The following is a 23915-nucleotide window of genomic DNA, read 5'->3' on the forward strand; positions in this document are numbered from 1 at the left end:
AAGGAAAATGGATCATGTTAAAGAAAATACTGGCCATAGTCTTTGACTTTATTACATATTGGTGCATAAGAAAATAATCACTTGGAGATTCTGCATGTATATTTTTGTTTTAGGTGTAACAATTATTTGTACTCTATGTAATTGGTCTTAATTGAGCTAGTGGGAAATGCCAAGTAAGAAAGCGTTTTGTTTGATTTAATTTGGAGCTAGCCCAGTTAAAATTGTTTGAGAGTTACATCCAAAATTAAAAAAAAAAAAAGTATAAACCTGAGGCCATTTCTGTTTGATTAATTTTTCCCTGCCCAATTTTTGTGTGTAGCCTTCCAGGAACCACCGCGAGAGGGCTCTGGCTGCATGTTACTGAAATCCTGAGTTCCTTGTTTCGGGCAGGGATCTGTAGATGTGAGGCCAGTGGTTAATTATGCAGTACGTTCCTTAAAAAAACTTAGAAAACATATTTGGGGTTACAAAATGGCTCCCATGCCACCTTTATTTAACGTGTGTCTGCTTAAGGTATTGTATTGTTTTGGGAACTGTGTAACCCAACTAAGAAGTGCCAGTTTAGTTAGGTAGACAATCCCAGAGTTAAAAGTGAAAAATTCAGAATTACGTAATTTCTCCCACTTCCATTTGAATAATTTTGGGATATGTTCTTAAATTTAAGGTTGTTCATGAAAATAGTCCTCCATCTGAGATTGTGTTCACAGTAAGACAGCTTCCAGTACATGGATACATTCGGAAGTTTTCCTCGGAAGAAAGTTATCTCAGTTCTGACCAAAAGCCAGCTTTGAGCTTCACACAGCAAGATGTCGACGAGGGCAAAGTTCAGTATGTGCACACAGTTTCTGACCAACTAGATGACCATTTTTTTCTGGATGTGACCAATGGTGTCAGAACATTGAATGGAATAGAGATCTCTGTAGACATCATCCCCAGAATGATTCCACTGGAAATACGGAACTTTACGGTATTTGAAGGGGGCTCAAAAGCCCTGGTGGAAGACTATCTAAAAATTTCTAGTAGACACTTTGCAGGACTCAGCTGTGAATTCATTTTAACTGAGCAGCCAAAACATGGGTTTGTTGAAAACTCTCGTGTACCTGGAATAAAGTTAGCCACGTTTACCAGAAAACAGGTACTGTCTTTAGATCTTCTTAGACCTAGTCTTGATTAATTATTTGCTTTGCTGTAAGCTGTGGGATTTTGTGAGAGGTAGTGAGATATAGGAGTTTGAGCTTTATTCTGGCCTTAAGTTAAAGATCTTTCTGTTTTTTCCATCTGGTCATTTGGAGTGGGGAGGGAGGCTGCCTTGTTGTGGTGAACTGCATCACTTCCTTGATGGCACTATTGATACAGACTAATGTACTATAGCCACAGTAGACTCATGGGCCACTCATATTCAAGTAGAATTGTAGATACTCTGGAAATGTGAGACTGTGGGTCCATTTTGAAAAAAAAACAGAGGAAGCGCTACATAGATTGAACAAGTAGAAAAGTGGAAAAAAAGTAATTTTTTTAGGTAATTTCTTTGCTCACAAATAGCCACTATATGCACAATAATTTTCAGTCATTTAGGTCCAAGAAGCAAGATGGTATCATAGGTCACACACTAGCACTGTGTTCAGTTTATAGATTCCAGGAAACATTGTTAAATATAGTGGGGTTGGATTTCCATTTTTCCTTCAGGAGGAAGGAAAGAGTGCCAACACTGGCAAGATAGTATGACTAGAGGAATGGACAGATGAGGAGTAAAATTGACTGTTGTGAATGGAGCAAAGATAGAGGTACAATCTGATATTAAAATGAAATGTTTATACAGTAAATACAGAGAGCCATGACTAGAATTTTTTTCAATGTGACATTTATTTTCTTCTAGCCTCTTGAGTTTTTCAGCTTGTTGTATTTTTCAGGTGGAACAAGAATTAATCTACTATGTTCATGATGATAGTGAAGAGCTGATGGACAGTTTTACTGTGATAGTAAATAACACGGAATTGTGGAAACAGAGTTTACCTCGAACAGTGTTTGTAACTGTTACTGCAGTAAATGATGAAGCTCCGGTTGTAAAAGTAAACAGAATTCTTCAGGTATGTTTGTCAACCTTTTGGAGTGTTAAAATTAATTCCATTAATTCTGATGCCATTTCATGCACCTTCAATAACAGACTATTAGGTTTGTATCTGGGAGGATAGTCAGTATAATATGTCATATTCCTTGGATTTAGGGAAATTAATGCTAATGAAAGGAGGCAGTACATAGTATTTGTGTTTAGGAAGACTGTAGACATGGAGAACTCTTTTGGCTGTTGTAAAGTTTATCTAGATGGCTGAATGAGCATTCTTTTAATCTTAAAGTTATGTGAAGTCTCTTGGACTGATGTAGGGCTTGTGAGGGTGGATGCTTTGCACCTGGATGTTTGTTATATTTTTGTGTTGTTTGCTGAGGTGTCTTGAGGGCTGTTAATGAACTTGTAACTTAGAAAAGTACCAAGAATAGTGATGATGAGAATGCCAACTTTTCACTATTGTATTTGCGCAGCCTTCCAACCCTATGCCACTTGCCGTGAAGTGCACTAAAGGGTCAGACCTGCTGAAGTACATTCTGCTGCCTGCTCTTGTCCAGATATGCCGGTAGGATGGGACAAGAGAGAATTCATTATGTGTTGGGTATTTCCCAACAAAACAGGAGTGGTTCCCTTTTAAAGAGTTACAAATAAGATGATGCAATCTGTGGAAATCTGGGGTCATCAAAATATTAGTCCAATCACTGGAGCTATTAATTCACAGTGTGATACTGTGAGCTAAGAAAAAACATATTAACTTTTTCTAACTGCCTTCCCCCCAGAAAATCCTGAAGCAAATTTTAAAGTTACCTTTAGCCAAAGCTACCTTTAGCTCTTAATAACCATTGCTGACTTTTTAATCTACAGATCTTTGAAAAGTTACCTACCACTACAGAAATGACTACTGTCACTTCAGTTTCAGTGCATTTTCAGATGGATTAATTAATTAATTAATTAAGTAATAGTATTTAAACCAGGACGTATTTGTATAATATTTGTTTGTGTTACGATAGCAGTCAATAATGAGAACCATTTTAGTAAAGACACTGTGCCCAAAAAGCCCCGACTTGTGAAGACTTTCAATCTGAGGTCTGATTAGTAAAAACAAATTAAGTGACTCCAAAAATCAGGATGAAATGAACATGGTCAGCTAAGTGGTCACAGTAAACTACCTGGAAGACATCAACGTGGAGAAAGTATTTAGGAACAGGCTTGAAAGAAGATAAGCAGGATATTTTGAAGCTGCAGTCATTCCCAGTGGTCTGTGTTGCAGTTTATAAGTAGGTTGTACCAAAACATGCATTTAATTTTATGTAGTTAATTGTGTGTTGGAGAGGGAGAGTGTATTACTGTAAAAATGATGGTAATCTTGTGTTGTGTATTTCACATCTTTTCATGTGAGAAAATACATTATTTTTTAACTAGCTGTAGTGGAAGTATTTTACCGCTTCATAGTGGAAAAAGATAATCAGCAGGTGCCCACAACAGAATTTAGCCTGCCCTGTGCAGACACTGCTGGCAGAAGAGCACACTGCCTTCACAAATATTTGAGTGGCACAGAGCAAAATCTTCCCCAGCTGAAGTGATTACAGTGGTACTCTACAGACATCAGTACAGCATGCAGTAATCTTTGTCTAGTCATAGAGAAGAGAGCACCATGTTCAGCCACGTTTTTTGGGGTCTCTGTTCTGGTGCATTGCTGGCATTAAACTGTTGGCATTGAACTGCTGGAATTGCAGTCTATTAACAGACCTAAGGCTGTGTAGTGCACTGCAATTTTTCTAAAAACATCTGTGAATCTAGGCTTCCTGAGAGTAGGGATAACAAAGCTTCACCTACCCAGAGCTGATCATCTCTACTGGGGAGGCAGTTGTGTATTAGAACCAGGATGCTGCCTTTTTGCCTGTGGTTTTGGTAATCATGCACAAGCTATTGTTGAAAAATCAAGTTTGTATCTGTTGTGAGTGGCTACCAATATGTACACATATTTCACAGATTCATGTGCAGTCTAAAACTGAATAATAAATAAATTTCACAGATTCATGTGCAGTTTAAAACAAATCTGGCAGTCAAGTTATCTGCTAGGAGGAATATGCTGAGGTGATCCTTCCTCGAATCAAACTTGCGCATCCTCAGTGGGTGGAAAAAAATGGATTTTTCTTAGTCCTGCTAAATATTGAGATGTGATGGGCATTCTTTTGTAGGGTGATGGTGGCTGGCCCCATGTTCAGCCAAACAGTCTGTGCTCCTCAAGAACATTACTAGTGGTAGAAACTGAATAACAGAAAATGTTGCTTTTAAAAACTCAGTAGCAATTTTATCTATTTTGTAAGATTGGAAATGTACAAAAGTATAAAATGACTGACAAGTACTGTAAAAACAGAAGTCCAGTGGAACTGTTGGGAGTTGACTGAAGTTTAGGACCTCAGAAATTTTGCAGGTCACAACAGAAAGAAATGCTGAATGATTAAAAAAATAGGCTGGGATGTGGCATCTGCTGCTGAGAAGTGGCTTTTGTGAAGAGGTGCATTATGTGGCCAGTGATGTTGCTGTGGGTATATGGAAGTTAATTTAGGCCTTTGTCATGGGCTTCTGTCCAAATGCAAGAAACTATTGGGTGTGTGTATGTATGCTGAATGAGTCTAACTGTAGCTTCCTCACTTCAGAGACAGCTGTAACATCCCTTCTTCAAACAGCCTTGTATGTTGCTATCAATGTTATGAGCACCATGGTGGGAGTTTCAGAGTGACAGACATCCAGCCATTTTGGGAATTTTTTCTCTATTTTTTCTTCTTCAGGAAGCTGAAGTAAATGAGGGTTTAAGGTGTTTTTGTTTTTGTTGTTTTTTTTCCCCCCTGGCTCAGAATTTATGACATAACATTTGAGATGCAGAAAGTTTTACTGTCCTGAGAACTTCTGCAATGCATTTAATTTAAATGCTTTCCATTGCAACAATTTTGTGAGATGTATTTTTATTAAGAAACTTAAATTATCAGCATTTTAGGTATAAGAATTTCTTAAAATTTCCACAGGTTCTATGGACTTTTTTTTTCTGGAATAGGAATGGGTAAAGGAAAAAGGATGTTTTGAAGAAAATCACTATCCTGGCATTATATGCTGCAATTATATGTGTTTAAATACATGGGTGGCAATGGTATGAAATTACTGTATTCTCCTGTTGCCACAAGAGGGCAACAGGAGAATTTCCTAGAATTAGATTTTTTTAAAATGCCCAAATTTCAACAGATTATTTTTGTTGTTTTCTCTAAATTGCTCTCTAGAGTTAAAATGTGAGTACACACTGTCTGGTACAATATGTGGCATGCAAGGAAATACTGATGAGCTGAATCCTGTAAGTAGAGCAGAATAAATTATTTTACATCAGCAAGGTCAGAACCTTTTTTTGGACTACACCTGTGGAATATGTTAGGCATATGAAAAATCAGTGTCATGCTACTTCATGGAAGTTCAGATACAGTTTTCATGGTGCTCTTCAAGGAGATTTTCATCTCAGATATGAAAAATAATATGCTTGTAACATTCTTGCTCTCAATGTTCTCAGTGTTTGCTTCCCTATGGTTCTTTCCAGGTCTTAGATCTCCCCTTCCGTTCTTCGAAGATCATGTTGCAGGCCATGTATAGTACTTAAAAAGCATTAAGTGATAGTGGGCTGGGACAACAAAATTAAATACTGACATTACAGAAAAAACAGTTTTCTGTAATTAGAAATTTTAATTCTTTTTTCCTTTAGTAAGGAAAATAATTTGAAACTTAGTGAGTCATTTGTAGTAACATCTGTCCATTATAATTTCTTATATTTTTGCATATTCTGTGTGTAACTTTTTATTTTCTTCATAGAATAATCTAGGCAAATGCTCTACTGAGATGAATTAAAGGGTCTCAGTACAAAACCTGTGACACTGATGTGCTTATTTGGTGCCACTTACTAAGTCACCCTGTGCGGTTAGTTGTTGTTCTGTACCATAAGTGTAATTCTTTATCAAAATTTAATATTAATAATTGCGTTACAGCAAAATACATATTTCAGGGGTTGAAAAGTTAGTTAGTTGAAAGGTGTTTTCTATTATAAACTTACTGATTAGAAAAAAAAAATCAAACTTCATTTTAGTATGTCTTTTTCCGTGGCACATACTTTGTGACACAGTCTAGAATTAAATCTTTCCTCTGTTGAAGTGTGGTGACACAAATTTCAGTCTCTTAAAAAATTTTCTTTCATGGTTCATGTTAAAAAGTAGAATTAATACTTAGTGAATTGTGATTACTGATTTTTGGCTTTGGCAGAGGTAAAATGCTCTTTGTTAAGGATCATTTGTCCCCTTCAACCATTTGGTGTGATGTTACTACCAGATATTTATTAAGTGTACTAAGACCCTGGGAAGACAGCAGGGAATGATGCATTGTGTTTTGAAGCTCAAGCTGAGGTATTTAAAGGTTAAGCTCTTAAGATTTTATGCTATGTTATAAATTGTGTATGGAAATAATTGATATTGATGTAGTGAATATTTTAGAAATTTTACTTCATGTTGAGATAAATATGTATTGTTCTTTGTTAGCACTTCTGTGTGTACTTCCAGATACATACAGCAGAGATGAAGAACAAAATGGGCCATCGCTTATCATTTCCAAACAAGAAATTATCTAGTCAGATAGGAATGAAACCCAGAGAGCAGTCCTTTCTGCTTGAGATAAGGGACCTTAAAGATCATCTAGTCCCAACTCCCCCTGCCGTGGGCAGGAACACCTCCCACTAGACCAGGCTGCTTGAAGCCTTATCCAGCCTGGCTCTGAACACTGCCAGAATCTGGGAATCCACAACCTCCTTAGGTAACCTGTTTCAGTATCTCACCACCCTCACAGTAAAGAATTTTGTCCTAATACCTAACTAAGGGCAGTATGGGCCCTGCCCTTAAATATCCCCTCTTTTGGTATGTACCCATTCCTCTTTCTCCTGGCACTCCAGTCCCTATCAGAGAATCCCTCTCCAGCTTTCCTGCAGGCCCCTTCAGATACTGGAAGGTGTCTTTGAGGTCCCACACAACCTTCTCTTCTCCAGGCTGAACAGCCCCCATTTTCTCAGACTGACTTCATAGAAGAGGTCCTCCAGTCCTTTTATCAATCTCATGTCTCTTCTCTGGAATTAGACTTAGAATGTGCTCCAGATTTAGATTTACCAGAAGTAAATAATGGTTTTTATACCTTCTTTCTAAAAACTAGTTAACTATTTTTCTGCAGTTGTAACCTTGCAAAAATGGTAGGCAGCCGTTAGAGGCGTTAGTTGTTTCATCTCCCTGAGTGCTCTGACTGAGCATCTCTGGGTTTTTTAGTGCACTAAAAAAGGGCCTTTAGTGCATTTTTGCTAGAAGAAGATAGTACATATACAAGAAGTGTTCCATTTCTGTTGGAGGTTGTGCTGTCCCCAGGCTGTTTTTCTTTCATCTTTTCTGCTGGTGAAAGTAGAACGTATTCAGTGCCTTACCTGCTGTGAAATGCATGACACTAATATTCATGTGTATGTGTTGGAAAGGATCTTCTTGACTCAGTTATCATAATACAATTTTTGTTATGTTTCTAAGAACTTGTATAATGCTTGACAAATAGAGCACTTGTGCTCCAACTGTCTGAAACTCTTAACTGGGGTAGGGTGTGTTTGCTTGTATTATTTCAAGGTCTTGTATTTAGCAAGCTATTTTCCAGGATGAGCTATGCCAGTCTATGATCAGAGATTTGGATGGACAGTTAAGAAACCTGTTACAGCTGCTAGTGTTGCACAGCATGACTTTTTCTTGTAGTCATGTGTCATACATCCCTGTCCCTCATCTGTTGTCCAAATTTTTTTTTGTATGGATTTTCTTTATTTATTTATTTTTAAAATTGTTTTTGCTTTTCTAGGTCTGGGTGGGTTCAGTTGCAGAAATAACTGTTGATGACCTCTGTGCAGAAGACAAGGACTCTTCACCATCAGAACTGGTGTATTCTATTACTCCACCCAGCAATGGACACTTGGCTCTGAAGTCTTCTCCAAACAAGAGCATCCTTGCTTTTACCCAGGCTCATATAATTAAAGGGCAGCTGGTATTTGTACACAATGGTATGTGATTTCAAAATACCACATCTGATACCAGAATAGTGGTCCTCTTCAGTATATTTGCGTTTATAATCCATTAAAGGTCCCATTGTAATGCCACAAAGACCTCAGAACACTGGTTATGTGAAGTATTATACACTGGTTATACATTATCTCAGAAACGAAACTAGATGTGTGATGTCTACTTAATGTGTGCTCACTGGGAAACCTTGGTTTTTTTGTGGTTCATTAGATAGCAGCCTTCTTTCTCAAAGCAGTTTTGCAGTAGGGGAACATTTCCATGCACCTTTCAGAGATAGGAGTCCATTTTTTTGACTATTGTGATCAAAAATTTCCTGAAGCCTTTCTGTCTTGTTACAGCGCAGAGCTGTTCATGGACTGACAGTCTCATAGATACCTGCCATAGTGCAGTGATGAATGATGAAGTTATGGTTCATCTCTGTGATATCAGTGTGCCTTCCAGGTTCTGAAAGAATTAAGCTTTAAATATTGACTCTTTCTCCTATTATCCAGAGCTAGAGATTGGGGTTATTTTTCCATTTGGAAAATGTGTGCAGAATAAAAGAAGTCAGGGCAGCTTCATGCATCCTTGAGTGGCAGTGGCGGGAAGCCACAGGAAAGAACTTCCCAGTGGGGTTCCAGACAGAAGAGTAGGGCTTTCACAGGGTGATAGCTGCCTGTTTCCTGCTCCAGCTGTAATATTACTTGCCTCAGTTGAAGGAAGAAAGGAGTTGCCACAGAAGGAATAAGTCATTGTTTTGGGATGGAGATGTAAGAGATACACTGTTCTCTTGCCAGCCCAGAGGCAGGCTGGAGTTCCAGTGCTCCCTTGGATGCAGCAGTCACTCCAGATTTGTGCTGTGTCTTCATGAGGCCAAAGTGCTCTGCCTTATAATGCACTGTCTTGAAAAGTGCATATGTGTTGCTGAAATTGCTTTACAATCAGCTGTTGGTGAGCTGTGAGTATCCTGCTCAAATAATTTGGTCAGGAAATAAAAGGTCAAGAGCATGATAAAAGTGAGCCAAGCTATTTAAATTGTTCCAAGGGAGACTTTGACATGTAAGAAGCCCTGTGATGGTAGGACAGTGGTAAGTGTGAGGAAATTAATCTGCTCTGTGTTCCAGAAAGGGCAAATGCACATGTGTAGTCTTAGGGAGTGAATCTTGTAATAAAAGTGAAAAGAACAAAAAATTTCATTTTCCAGTGAGTGGGAGTGTAGAGTAAATTTGTAATATAAAATTACCCAGGTTGTGTGTCAGATCTTGCAGCTGCTCTGGCTCTGCTGTCTGCTTAACCTCATGGTCTCCAGTGCTTCACAAAGTACTCTGGTCATTTCACTTCCTTGCATTTCTTGGTCAGCAATTTTCTTCCCTCCTTCATCTTGACCTGTTGCTGGAAATGTAATTGTTACTCCCATCTTATTGCCTCCAGCCTTACCTGGGGCCTTTCCTTATGTTGTTGCTGTCATTCAGCTTTTCATCCCTTTTCTGTTTCCTCTGTTCCTTGTCATCAGTCTTACAGTATGTGCTGGCTACTTTGTCTCCTCTTGGAAGTACCCCCATCTACTCTTCCTACTCACTTGAGCACTTTCCAAAGGGAACAGCAGGTTCTTCTTGGTTGAGGCAGCTCTTCCATCCTCTGGCTACTTCTCATAGCACTATAATTTTTTACGCCTGTACGTGGCAATGACTCTTCATTCTCAGTGTCTTCTTTACTGCCAATGAAATTCTTTACTATACTTCGCTTTTATGCCTCTAAATTAGACCTTAGAATTTTCCCTTCACATTGCTCAGCCTTATGAGTTACATTATGCTGCTTATTCTGTGGTGTGAGTTGCAAATCTTCCTCTTTGTTCTCATGTTTTCCCCTTGGATTTTTATTTCTTTCTTCCATAATCTCTGATTGTTCTATCACCAGTGTAAATGCAAAACTGGAACACACTTTTCCTTTTCTGTACCCCTCTTTCAGTGTAAGAATTCCTTGTCTTTTTCACTCTTGCTTCACTCTAGGGTGCTCCTCTGTCACTTTTGCAGTATGGGCCCTGCCCTTAAACCCTGGCAATGTTTTTCTTAGGGCAGCAATAAATTGAACTCTTGTTGGTTCTGAAGTCTTTGTGTTTCTCAGTGCAGCTTTTACAAACACTCTTTCTGGTGTCCTTTTAATCACCTCTGATCAGTCACATTTTAAAAAATTAATTCTGATAAAGTGATAAATGCTCCACCCAAGCAGTGCTTCAGTGGATGAAGTTCTGTTCCTGACTGCTGATGACAAAATGTCTATGTCAATCAAGCAGTTGACCTGCCTTAGCCAAAAAAGCAAGTGAGGCAAAAAAAAAAAACCTAAGCAGGTTTGTTTTCAACTTAGTACAAATAGTAGACTCCCAGATGCTTTTTTGAATAAGCAACTGGTTCTTTTTTATTAGAATATATCAGAAAATAGGAGCTTTTACAATAAAAACAATATGATCATATCTTCCAGAGCTGCTTCAGCTGCCTGGCTAATATAAGAGCATTTCTTAGGTGTATTTTTAACTGTAATCTCAGAACACACATTTAATTCTTCTGATATGTTAATTTATAGTTAGGCAAAGTATGATGATGTTTACATGAAAGTATGTGGTGCTCTCTGGCTTTCAGTATCTGTATTGTTGTAGCAGTATCTTATGGCTAAATTGGGCAAAGCAAATACAAGAGCATGGTAATTCTTTGCAACACTTAATGTTTCACTTTTTTTGGTCTTTTTACCTAATTGAGCAACATGGGGACCCTCTTCTTGAAAGCAGCCTGTCAGTTCTGAGACATGTGTTTTTACAGGAATCCACTCAGACTCCTGGAGGTATTTTGCTATTGCTTGTGCCAAAGTACATACAAAACCTAAGATTAAAGGGAAAAATGTGCATTTATTATGAGTACACATAACCTCTGAAATAGTTTTAAGCTGTGACAACATACCTTCTTCAGCAGAGCTGAAGTGCAGCGAAGAGGCTAAGGAAGCAACCCGAGAGTTTATTCAGACCTTTAAATATAAAACAAAATGAAAGCACATTCAAGTTACCTTGCTCCCCAAATTCCTTCTTTGCCAAAAAGTGACTGCCTAAGTGCTTTGGACCCTCCTAAGACATAAATGGAGTTAGAAGTTTTGGAGTAATTTTCTTCCCAAGTTTAAGTAGATTTCAGCTCCACTGAGTCAGTGAAGAAAAAGAAGTCACACTGACACCACCCAAGACTGACTGTTGAGATGGACCCCCCTTCTGATCTGGTGGCTCCAGTGAGCCCTGTGTGACATACCCAACACTCACACAGTCAAACAAGGTTTCCTCACTGAGTTCACCCTGGGTTTCCCTTAGCAGAATCTCAGGTGCCTGTATCCTTAAAATAATTTAATTATTGTGCAACTACAGAATAATGGCTCTGGCTGGGAGCCCCTGACAAGGTACCCTGACCAAAAGACTTTGCAGTCTAAGCCACTAAAGTGTGAAGTCCTCAGCTCCTGCCATGTCTCTGAGTGTTGGTCCCCTGGCAGCAGGTCCCAGTGCCCTTTGTTAAGCAAAGGCTCAACCTCTTGCCTCAGGCTCCTGCCACCCAGAGCTTAACCTGCAGCTCCACTGCAGCCTCACCCAGAGCTACCTGCCCTGAACGTATTCCTCAACAGTATTTCTCTGTAGCCAAGAGTGAAAGGTGTCCAGTGCTTGTTTGTGTTTTCTGTGACAGAGTAATACAAGAATAAATTTATGGTTTTGATTTTCACAGGAGCAATGTCTGGAGGCTTCAACTTTCAGGTGACAGATGGTTTGAACTTTGCACCCCGACAGATTTTTAGTATCACAGCTCAGATGCTGATCATTAGCCTTGAAGTGAACAAAGGACTCGAAGTCTTTCCAGGTCTGTTTTTTGAGATGATCATGATTTTGTCCACTTGAAAGTATTGCCTGATATAGAGTTATTTGTCAGATAATTAACTGATTTGTTTTGATAATTTGTCAGATAATTAACTGATTAAACTATGGAAAACTGTAGCTGGGACTGTGTGTTTTTAAAAAAAGGGTTAATGTTTTTTCAAACAGCATGCTGCTTTTTTGCTTTGTAGTGTTTAACCTTTTGATATGTGCATGCTTGGAGTCTTAGAAACTGGCAGTGAAATATACAACTACAATGTGATAATAACACTGTCTGCCTAAGCTCTGGAGATTTCCTATTTAGGTTTGTTTAAAATCTCTGTAGTCCATTCAGATATTTAGAGATGTCTTGGTGGTTGTGATAGTGACTTGCAAAAGCAATAGAGGAGTGAAGCTTGTGGCCATGAGACTGTGAGTAGCACATGTAAGTTTTCTAGATTGCTAGTTCACTTTCTTCTGTTTAAAATGAGTTATAGACAGAAGCACAGACTCAGTGACGAATCAGAAGGCTGGAGAACTTTCATATTTGTGCATTTGTAGCTACTTGGTTCAGCAGCTGAGTATTTTTTAAATGAAATCATGCCATTGAAGGAGTTGATGTGCTAAGAGGTCTCACCAGAGCCATTTATTCCTTTGCACTGGCAAGAGTAATCCGAGTTAGGAATCTAACATTTATTGCAGGATTAAAGGAGAAATAAAGATTAGTTTTCTCTCAGTAGTGTCTTGCATCACACTTTTGTTTGTGATGCCTTCTTTTTTTAGTTTCCCTGAATGTGATCTGTAGAATCAGAGAGATACTGGGAATTGGCAGAGTTCTAGAGGTTGTAATCTGTACCTTGATTTATTAATTGGATATGGAAGAGAAGCACTTTATCTTCTTACACTTGCCGAATATAAGTTGCATAAACAAAGGTTTGCAGCAAAAGCCTCTTAAACTCGGGCAACAAAAAATGAGATTGTAACAGCATGATCTTCTAATTCAGTCAATATAAATGGGATTCACATAAATCCACTTACAACGCTTATGAACCTGCAATTTTGGTGTGTAAGGTTGCCTTGGGCACGGGGATTTACTGGAATTCTATCTTAAGCCAATGATAATTGTAAGAAAAGTATGCCTTATACTTCCATAGAAGGCAAAGTCTCTAGGCTGTCAATCAGGTTTTCCATTTAGAAAATGAAGTATTTCTTTCACCACTGCAAACTGTAATCAAGCTTTTTCCTTGAATTCTCACTTTGCCTTAGCAAAATTCCTTTTAGATGTTATAAAGTGTTACTAGCTTTTTTACATGTTCTCTTTATCGTATTTTTTAGAGACATTCTGGAGCTGTACGGCTTTCAGCTGTACTTTGCCATCATGAAATAACTACTGCAACAACTAGGGTGCCAAATGTTTACTATATATAAAAACAACAGCCAGTGTCCTGTTAAATTTTATAGCCCTACTTAAAAGGCACATTTTTTAGCCAGCTTGAGAAATCTTCTCTCTGGAGTAGTAAAAATTTAATTTATTGTGAAGAATTTACCATGTCATGACTGGGTGTAAACTATTCTCTAAAGCATATTGTTCTGCAATTTTACAAGAGCATGAACTGCTGTCTTTTTTTCTGTTGGGTATACCAGATCTGTTTATATAATTCATAGATTTTTTTTCTGTTTTAACAGAAGCTTGTTTTATTCCGCATACTCAGAAAATTGACTGCTAGATATATTAGCTTTTTCTACTGTGTGCTAGCTATGTGCAATGGAAGGATTTGCTTCAGGAAGGCAATTGCTCAAAAAAGAAATGAGCTGAGTTTCTTTGAGGAGAGTAAGCTTGACTTGTAGTTAATTGGAAGCAGAGCTGTTTAATCAGTCTCTAGATGAGATGATTTATAACTGTTCAGTAGTGGTAGGGAGAATGCTCATGCCAAAGCATTTTCCAAATCTTAAATGCAGGCAGTAAAAATGTGTAACAAAATTATGAGGTGCCAACATTATGCTGCTGCATTCTACTTGAATTGATTAGCTTGACCCTACTCAGTGTCACCTGTTCTTTTTGTGTGTCTTCCTCTTCTACCTGTTCCTGTCCCCTGTGTTTGGGTGGGGTTTTTGTGATCTCTCCTTCTGTGATTGGGAACACACAGGCAGTGTTCTCACTTCATTTTCTTTCACCCAGTCTGCTGGCTGGCAAATAACCTTCCTCTTTCTGTTGCGGTGTCAGACCAGAGGACTACTGTGAGTGCCAGGGAAGTTCTCAACTCTCAGGTGAGAAGTGGATGAAGGAGAAGGTTATGTTTGGGGAGGATGCTAATTTTACAGAAGAGCATGATAGACTATGTTGTCTGTGTCTCTTGACTTTATTTCAGCCTGTGGTGTTCAGTGAGTGAGGTCAGGTCTGCTAGGAATCGAGGGAGTTTTGTGGCAGATCCCTTGCTCCCCACGGCCATGCTCTGTAATGGCAGTCGTGTGGTGACCTGGTATGGTCAAGAAAAATTGGAGCAGTAACTTCCATCACTACAGTGTGACCATGTTTTAGGGTCACTCTGTCCTACTCTGTTAAGGCAATAAGGCCTGATTTGCATAACTAGCAGGTTATGCAAATAACTGCATTTGCCAGTTTATGTGGTCTGATTAACTGTTGTGCTAAGTTGCACATTCTTGACCACATCTGCTGTATGCACAAGGTCATGTGCATATCTTCCTGTCACAGAAAAAAAAATGGAAAAGAAGGGAGAGGTAGAGGAGGGAGACTTCTTGAATTAGTTATTGTCTGGGAGAATTTTTCTCAACCTGAGAGACTCCTTCACTTTTCAAAGCAGTACGGACACAGAGAGACATGGGAAGGTAAAAATGGGAAAACAGGAAGAGACAGAAGATCTTATAACAGCTCTGTTTCAGAGTAGTTGTTATTTGAACCAGAGCACAAGCAGATGTGAACAAGCAGGCTCCTGGTATTAATAATGGCTTTCAAAGCATCCCTATTCTTCACTGTCCTTACCATGTTTTTTTCTTCTGAATATTATGGCATATATATATAAAATATTTGTGTTATTTTGTGTTATTCTTGTATGAGATAGATTGATAATTCAGACTTCGAGTATATTTAGTAGCATATAGTCTTTGAAATTATGTATTGAAACCTTTAAAGCTTGTTGCTCAAGGAGAAGAGAAAATCTGAAAAATTTGGCAGAAGTGGGGATACAGGGGAATAGGATAATGGGAATCTTCCTCCTCTAAAATGATTATTGAACATAAATTTTAGTTTGCTGACTGTGTACCTTGAAACTGCATCAAAAAGAAGCCAGATAATTTTTTTTTTCTTTTAGGAAATTACTAGCTAGGAAATTATTGTCCCAGCTGTGTCAAAAATTGTCTTGGTTTGACTAATTCTAGAAAGCTCTTTATAATCTTGAAGACAGAAGGTAGTAACCTTAATAAGGTTAGCGTTGTGCTATGTATTAAAACAATTTTGTTACACTCAGTCTCCATCTGTCTTAATACATAATACACAATTTCAGTTCAGGCTGTTATTTCTGTTACATGGTCTTCTTCCTAGTTTGTTTAATTCAGTACTTGTGTTTTAATTTTATTTAATTAAAATCCTATTTCATATTGATAAAATGTACTTCTGTTAATGATTGATTTTTTTTTGTTTATGTGTTCACTAGAAACTTCGCCATTTTGACTCTTCTCTGAGTCAAATCACCTATGTCTTCTGTGGCAACTGGGAATACCAAAAACATTGGAGTTTGAATTTGGCTCTAGACACGTGATGTAGAAACAGAACTTCTTATACATGCTCTGTTCTATACTTCAGGCAGGTTTTGCAGAAGCCAGTATTTAGCGATTACATGTGCTGAAGAGAACTGCATTTTTTGCATTTTTAAAACGTGGGTACATCCTACTAATGGGTTTTTTAATTGAAAAAGATGTTGAAGAGTTGTAACCAGAAGGTAACTAGAAAAAGAGTAACCCTGCTGATCTTATAAAATGTTACTAAAATGCTAAGGAGAATACCTGAGTGAGAGTGCGAGTAGTGCATACAAAACTTAGACTTTTGGAAAAAAATCTGTTGTAAATCTTCTTCCTATACTTGACATTTTTTAGGTTCCAGGAAACCTATTTCACAACATGATCTGAAAGCTGTAACCAATGATGTGACCAGTGCAGGAAACAGAACTATAACTTTTGTGGTTGTAACTTCCCCAAAACTTGGAAGGCTGATCAGAGTAGATTCTGATGATACCACTCAGGAAATCTACAGTTTTACGCAGTCTATGGTAAGCATTTATAACAGCTAGTTGAGGGGGTAGATTGTTACTTCAGAGGGCATCTCAGTTGCTCATTCTTTGTGTGATCCATTTATATCTGTTAAGTAACCAGGCATGTGTGACCCATCAGTGCAATCACCAGGATTTGCTATGTCATTAAATATCTGGCATCTAGGAATGAACAAAAGAAGAACTTTTGTTCCCTTCTGCTTGGATACTAGCAGGGTCTTGGCAATTCCCACTGTTTTGCTTGTAAAACTATTTGTCAGGAAGAGCTGTTCTGGTGCCATTAACCAGCAGTCAGAGGTTGGAAGCTTTTAGTTTTTGGCAGAAAGAGCAGCCTTTTTCTCTGTGAAAAGTCCCAAGTATCAGATCCATTTCAGCTGTACAAAGTCCTCATGGCTGTCCCCAAGATGACTTTTATTGACTGGATTGGCTATGGTACTAAGTGTGTGAAGTATCTTAACTGTGATACAGGCTCTCTTACTGAGTGACTAAAACGTGGCAGCTTATGTAACTTGATTGAAAAATTCTTCTGCAAAAGAAATTACTTGTCTATGTGCAGAATTTGAATATAACTATCTTCAGCATACATTAAGCTGTTGTTAGAAAATCAAAGTGAGGGAGATAAAATGGGGTCAATCTTCTGACTTCGCTCATGGGAAAATATATTTTTACAGGTTTTAAATACGGCTATTTGATTGAGTATATGAAGGAATAAGAAAATCTGTTGCCCAGAATTTGAAACTTGGGCAGTAAACCTGGAAAATGGACAGCATTTTTATTTGTTGTCATCAGGCTTTGAAACAACCTGACCAAGGTTGGTTGTAGAATGGGTCTCCACCTGGACTTTATAAATCAAGATGAACACAGAATGGTTCTCATAAAAAACATGTTGTAATCCCATTACGTCATTGGTCTTGTTTCTAAAGTTGCTGAGTTTTGTCTTGTTTTATGAAAGCAAAGAACTGTATAATTACACTTTACCCTTCTGATCCCAAAATATGTGATTTTTTTTGAGTATTAGATGAAACAACTAAGCATGTTAGACAGAAAATATTTCAGCTAAGTTTTTGAAGTGTCACTCTTTTTGCCTATGGATATGACCATTATGTGTGTGTATTGCACAGTACCATGTCAGAACATTTTACTTATTCTCTGTAACTTTAGTTTTTGGTAATGTATAGCTAACTTCCCTTTTAACTTTATAAACTGTGAAAGGTTTTGGGCTGAAATAATAAGTATGCTTTTCTTGTCTGTTGGAGATACTTCTATTGGCCATTTTAATTTCAGACAAGTAGAGCTAAATGACTTCTTGCAGGTGGAATTCAAGGATCCAAACAAGATTGCTGTTTATTCTGGTAGAGGGTGAGATATAACAGAAAGAAAAAGGATCTTAAATAAACTTTCAGTTCAGTGTGGGAGTTAAGTATGAGTGAAGAAAATCGCATTTATGTTACAAACATTGTACATTTTCCATGTAATGGAGATGAAGGCGTTTAGTTTCTTTTCAGTAATAAGCTTGAAAAACTAATTTGAATTCAAAACCATTTTGTATTAGTGTAGGTCTGTGGGTATTCGCTGACTTAATTCTGTGTTGAGGAACTTGAAATTTCACTTTGGAAAAGTAGTTATTACTTTTTCTGGGGTGCTGAACTCTGTTGTATGCGTTGCGGTTTATTGCTTTGTTGCTAAAGGGAAAAAAAAAACCCAGCAAAAAGAAACAGAAATTACTGTTGCATTCCAAGACATTTTTCTTGAACAGATATTGTTCAGCTAATATAAGAAAATTATTTGCACATTAAACAGTCTTTAGTAACACAGGAGTTTTTCAACATAATGTTTGATTTTTGTTTTTCTCTGCAGTACTTTCTGTGATATCTTAGAAGTATTTTCATCTCACAGCAAGCCACAGCTTCTTCTATATAGAGTCATTGCAGAAGTAAACACAGAAATCCTCACCAATTCCATTCTGTTCTTAGCGCAGACATTAGAATGGATTTTCAGTCAAAAAACCCAAAATGACCAATCAATTAAGATAGATTCCAAACACTGCTGAATTTAAAGGATGTGTATTGTGCCTCTATTTTTTACAAAAATTTGCTGTCCTCAGCTTGAAGTCCTAGAGAGGTTTTGGAAAATTACCCTGAGCTAACATACCGTTTTGCTATTATTTTTTTGTTTGTTTGTCCTATAATAGCCATTAAGAATGAAATCAGTATAGGGAAATTAGAAATCTGGAGATGTGCATAAAGGATTTTATCACATCAGTCTGGATTTTTTAGAGAAAAATTGGGATGGTTTTGAGGCTGCTGAGAAAACTGACCTTGAAAGCCCAGTTTGCCTGGTGATCTCAGTGGGGGCTGTTGCAGTAATTTCGGGATTCAATCTCTCTGTATTTACACCTCAAATTCTATACTTCTAAACTTCATCTGTGTTAACACTAGGGGGATTTTGTTTTCTTTTTTTCACATCTTTCAAGCATATATGATAGAAATGTGTACTAATAAATCCCTTCAAGGTGTTTGCAGGGGGTGAGGAGTGTGTTAAAACAGTAAATATAAAAATATAAAACCAGCGCCATCTCTGACAGGGATCTCTCTGGCAGTTACAAACTAACATGTGCAGGTCTGGTCAGTGGTTGCCTGGAAACTTGCCAAGGATTTAATGGGTGTAGCTGTCATCTCTCCAGGCCAGTAAATGAATTGTCAAGCAGACCAGATGCTGAATCTACTGAAAAAGATTCAGTAAGTGGTCTAGTCTTGTTATCATTAGGAATTCTATTACGGTTCCAATGTATTGTAGTATTGATCGTAAAACTCAGGTATAGTTCGAGCTGGTGAGAAATAAACTGAAAATACTGCTTTGGGTTCTAAAGAGATAAATGGTTTTATCTTATATGTTCGTTTGTTTCTCTGGAGATATTACTGCAGTATATTGCAATACTTTGAAGCTTGATTACTCACAGTGGACTGATAAGATTCCTTGAGTATGATGATTGGCAAGGTCAGTGCAGGCAGGGAGAGGACAAACAAAATTCCTTTTTGTCTTTTAAGAATCCCCTAAAAGGGGATCCCCATCATGCTGTGATGTAGAAATTTTCCACTGCGTAGTTCCATCAACTTTTTGCTTGTAAGTGGGAGTAAATATCGGTGGTAATTACACTTCCTTCAGGTTTTCTTAGTCTTTTACCAAGTATCTTTTGCCATTTGAAGGAAATAATTGCATGAAAGTCCTTCTCCAGCCTTCAGCCTTTCATATGCTTTTTCAGGACAAATAATCCAGCCCTGCTAGTGTCCTTACAAAGAAAACTGTAGACATTGATACTCTGATTTACTAAAAATACAGTCCATCTGAACATGTGATCACCATTATTAGTTTGAGGCAGGTTCTTATGCTCTTCATGTAAGGCTTTTACTAAGCATTCATGCCCAGTAAATTTCACTTACTTTCAGGTGTTTATCTGGTAACACAGAGTCCATCTTAAGAGAAGGAGAAATGCAGGATAATCTCAGTATACATACAAGCTGGATTGATGGGCTGAGGTCACTGGTGTGAGGTTCAACAACGCCAAGTGCCAGGTCCTGTCCTTGGATCATAACAGTCCCAGGCTGGGGGCAGAGTGGCTGGAAAGCTGCCCCATGGAAAAGGAGCTGGGGGTGCTGGTGACAGCAGCTGAACATGAGCCAGGCTGTGCCCAGGTGGCCAAGAAGGCCAATGGCATCCTGGCCTGGATCAGCAATGGTGTGGCCAGCAGGGCCAGGGCAGGGATTGTCCCCCTGTGCTGGGCACTGGTGAGGCCACAGCTCCAGTGCTGTGTCCAGTGCTGGGCCCTCACTGCAGGAAAGACACTGAGGAGCTGGAGAGAGTGCAGAGAAGGGCAGTGGGGCTGGGGCAGGGTCTGGAGCACAAGTCCTGTGAGGAGCAGCTGAGGGAGCTGGGGGTGTTTATCCTGGAGAAAAGGAGGCTCAGGGGTGACCTTGTCACTCTCTACAACTGCCTAAAATGAGGCTGTGGCAGTGGCTGTTGGCCTCTTTGCCCAAGTAACAAGTAGTAGGATGAGAGGACATGGCCTCAGTCTGTGCCAGGGGAGGTTTAAATGCAACACCTTTCTTCTTATGAAACATAGCTGACTATGTCATTGAACTAGACTGCCTAGAAAAGTGGTTGAATCACCAACTGGATATTTTAAAAAGACGTGTAGATGTGGCACTTGGGACAGGGTTTAGTGATGGACTTGGCAGCTCTGGGTTAACAGTTGGTTTAGATCTTACAGATCTTTTGGAACCTAAACAATTCTATGATTCTGTGTATACTGTGCGTGGACTAAGATGCAAAGGTCTTTTTGAACAATGTTCTAAGATACTTTTTCTGTCCTTAACACTTCTCTGTTTATAATCACCTTGCTCTTACACATCTGTCTTCTTTTTACCTGAATCAGGTCAATGAAGGTGTGATCATGTATGAACACTTACATGCTGAATCAGCTGACTGGAGTGCAGAAGATTTCTTTACATTTACTGTATCCTCTCCACCATCAGCTCTGGATATCCAGATGTTCCATGTTGTCATATCATATGAAATTGATAGGCATGATCAGAATAGTCGTCTTCTAGCAAATACAGGTAAAAATGCTTCACTGTTTTGGCTCAAAATTGTTTTGGATGTGTCAGAGGTCCACTGAAGAATGGAGTAAAAACAAAAATTTCTTTCTCTTCAGTAAGCAGTGACCAGAATACTTCTGAGACAGAGAGTACTGTAGGGTAGTAGCTTGGAAAGCTGTGTTCACTGCACCCTTAGAAATGAGATAGCTACATATGTTTGATGCTTCCTAGTGCTGTAGAAGATATTTTGTTTTCTATAATGGTAAAAAACCACTGTCTGTAATGGTGAAAAACACTATCAGAAGCTTTTATAGTGCAGCTGTAAAATGTTCAGTTTCTAAGATTCTCTTTTCATTTCTGCCAGGTGCCATAGTCCAGGAAGGAGGTAGAGTATTAATCAACAAAACAAATCTAGATGCTTCAAACCTATTGATTAAGCTACCTGATGTACAGCGCTCTGTGTATGAGGTCTGGTATCAGGTTATGTCTTTACCCCAACATGGCATGATTCTTGTTGGAGAACGAAATGTTACCAAAGAAAAGCCTAACTTCTCCCAATATGTACTGGACAAATTTGGAATTATGTACATACATGATAATTCTGAATCTCTAAATGACAATTTCACTTTTGCTGTTTGGTTGAACCTGAAGAGCAAGCCTGCTACGAAGCCCCATAGTGAAGTTTTAGAGGAGATGTTTAATATCACTGTTTTCCCAGTGAATGACCAATCTCCAGAACTGAAGACTAAAAGACTGCACTTGAAAGTCCTGCAGGGAGATGTGTCAATGCTGGGGGCAGAGAATCTGAAAGTTGAAGACTTAGATAATGCTCCAGCTGAGCTGAAATACACCATTGTTAGCAACCCCAATAATGGTTACTTAGCAATGAAAAGCAATCTCAATATCTCTATAAAAGATTTCACACAAGCTGATATTGACAATGGTAAAGTGTGGTTTGTACAGGATGGAAGTTCATCTTCTGGGGTGTTTTATTTCAGTGTGACTGATGGTAAACATCGCCCTTTATACAAACTGTTTAGTCTTGAAGTCATACCAATTGCTCTTGTCCTAGTCAACCTTACCAGTGTTGCGCTGCCACAGGGCCAGACATCTGTCACTATTACTGACGTTCAGCTGTCAGCCGTCACAAATGGAAAAAGCACTAATATTATGTATGAAATAACTCAGCCACTCAAATATGGGCACCTCATGATTGGAAATGAGCAGGTTACTAAATTTGAGCAGGCAGATTTGTACTCGGGAAGGCTCTCTTATCACCTGACAAATCTTACTGCTTCCAGTGACGTACTGGAGTTTATGCTTTTTACTGCAGAAGGCAGTTTAACAGGACAAGTGCTGAACATCACAGTGAAACCTTTAGTACAAATTGTATCTGACCTGCAGATTTCAAATCAAGCAGCTTATACATTTGGAAGCGGTGATCTGGATGCTTCTGAGCTAGCCAATTTGACAAACAGTAATCCTAGATTTGAAGTGATAGTGCCCCCCTCTCACGGAAGGATTGTTAAGAAAAGGTTTGTGAATGATGCAGTGTTTGAAGATATTCAGACTTTCACCCAGGCTGACATTGATAGTGGTGTTTTGCTTCTAGCCATAGACACAAATATGACGGGCATCAGTCTGTTGAATGATTCATTTACATTTATACTCAGGGCAGATGCTGTGCAGCCTGCTGTTGGCTGTTTTCAGTATTCCATTGTGCCACACAGTCCTCCAGTTGTGCAGGGTTTTACAACAGAAGTGCATTTTGTAACCAGCGTGACCACTTTCAAGGCTCACTCTACTTCAAAAGATGAGGCATTAGTCTCCTCACAGAATGAAGAGCCTGCAATAGCACCACAGAAGACTGAACCAACTCTGTGGCCAGGGCAGAATCACTGGGAGGAAGGTTCACTGTTAAATCAGGCCATGGGAACAAGTGTATCTGTGGAGATGAAGATTACAAACCAAGTTAATGCCAGGAGTCCCAGAGAGCAGGCTGGTGAAAGCAACCCTTGGTACATTATTATCTCCCTGGTCCTGGTGTCTGTGCTGCTCATTGTTGCTGTTACTTCTGTGTGCATTTTGTTAATGTGTCAGAAGAAAGAGAAGACAAAACCTTTAGTCAAAAGTCAAACAGATGCAATCCTCAGTAGTGCAGATCGATGTATGGAACGGAGTTTGACTGTGCCTTCTGTCACAGTGACTCCTCTCCTGAAGGGGGCTGAGAGAAGTACAGCCTCTACATTCATGACAGTAAAACATGAGCAGCTGCTTCCTACAGTGGCTTCTCCAACTACAGGGAGGTATCTGAAAAACAGCTTTTTAAATCTTGATCCTGAAATGATCCAATATTGTCGAAAAACAAACCCAACTTTGAAGCACAGTCAGTACTGGGTATAGTTACACACCAGTTTTGGTCTTGCTAATTGGTGTTGTATGGAAAATTGAATATATATTGTTGACATATAAACTCATTTATCAAATGAGTCAAATACACTGTGTGTTAGATGAAATCTAAATACCAGTGAAATAATAATAACAAAAATCCTATTGAATACAGTGGCCATGATAGAAGATTTGCAGTTGGTATGTCAGCAAAGTTCTCACTTAATTCAGTGGGGAATTTGGCCTCATGGATTTTGAGTGCACCACATGTATGCAGTATTTTTTATTTCTCATGAAAGGTAAAATAGAATGTTCTGTCATGGGTTATGTATTTTTTATGGAATTGTTGGGGTGGTTTTTTTAAATGATTTTGCTATAAAGGTCTTTTATTCCTTCTGGATCACTACTTCTCTGAAGAACTTCAGATTGTTTCAATAATTAATTTTTCCATGATGCTAATTTCAATAATGTAATTTTGACCTGAAGGCTGTTCAGAGGCCAATACTAAAGAAACAAAACTGAATATTTTGACAGGTCACTAAACTTGATATCCAGAATTCAGCAACAAAAATACAGCAGTGGATAAGGATTCTGGTGGAATACAGT

At 38.5% G+C, this 23915-nt stretch overlaps 1 protein-coding gene across 1 annotated transcript in view; it reads left to right on the forward strand.

Annotated features, from left to right (window-relative positions):
* LOC121346612 (chondroitin sulfate proteoglycan 4-like) overlaps positions 1–23660 on the forward strand; it is a 33463-nt gene extending 9803 nt beyond the window's left edge. Inside the window, exons 4-10 of the mRNA XM_041424575.1 lie at positions 665–1135; positions 1911–2087; positions 7973–8171; positions 11919–12050; positions 16154–16326; positions 20759–20942; positions 21286–23660. Of these exons, the coding sequence (XP_041280509.1) occupies positions 665–1135; positions 1911–2087; positions 7973–8171; positions 11919–12050; positions 16154–16326; positions 20759–20942; positions 21286–23324 (3375 nt within the window). The 3' untranslated portion in view covers positions 23325–23660. The remainder of the gene's footprint in view (positions 1–664; positions 1136–1910; positions 2088–7972; positions 8172–11918; positions 12051–16153; positions 16327–20758; positions 20943–21285) is intronic.
* The last annotated feature ends 255 nt before the right edge of the window (positions 23661–23915 follow it).

This window comes from Onychostruthus taczanowskii, unplaced genomic scaffold (assembly GCF_017590055.1).
Source record: "Onychostruthus taczanowskii isolate IOZ18803 unplaced genomic scaffold, ASM1759005v1 scaffold83, whole genome shotgun sequence".
Taxonomy (NCBI): Eukaryota; Metazoa; Chordata; class Aves; order Passeriformes; family Passeridae; genus Onychostruthus; species Onychostruthus taczanowskii.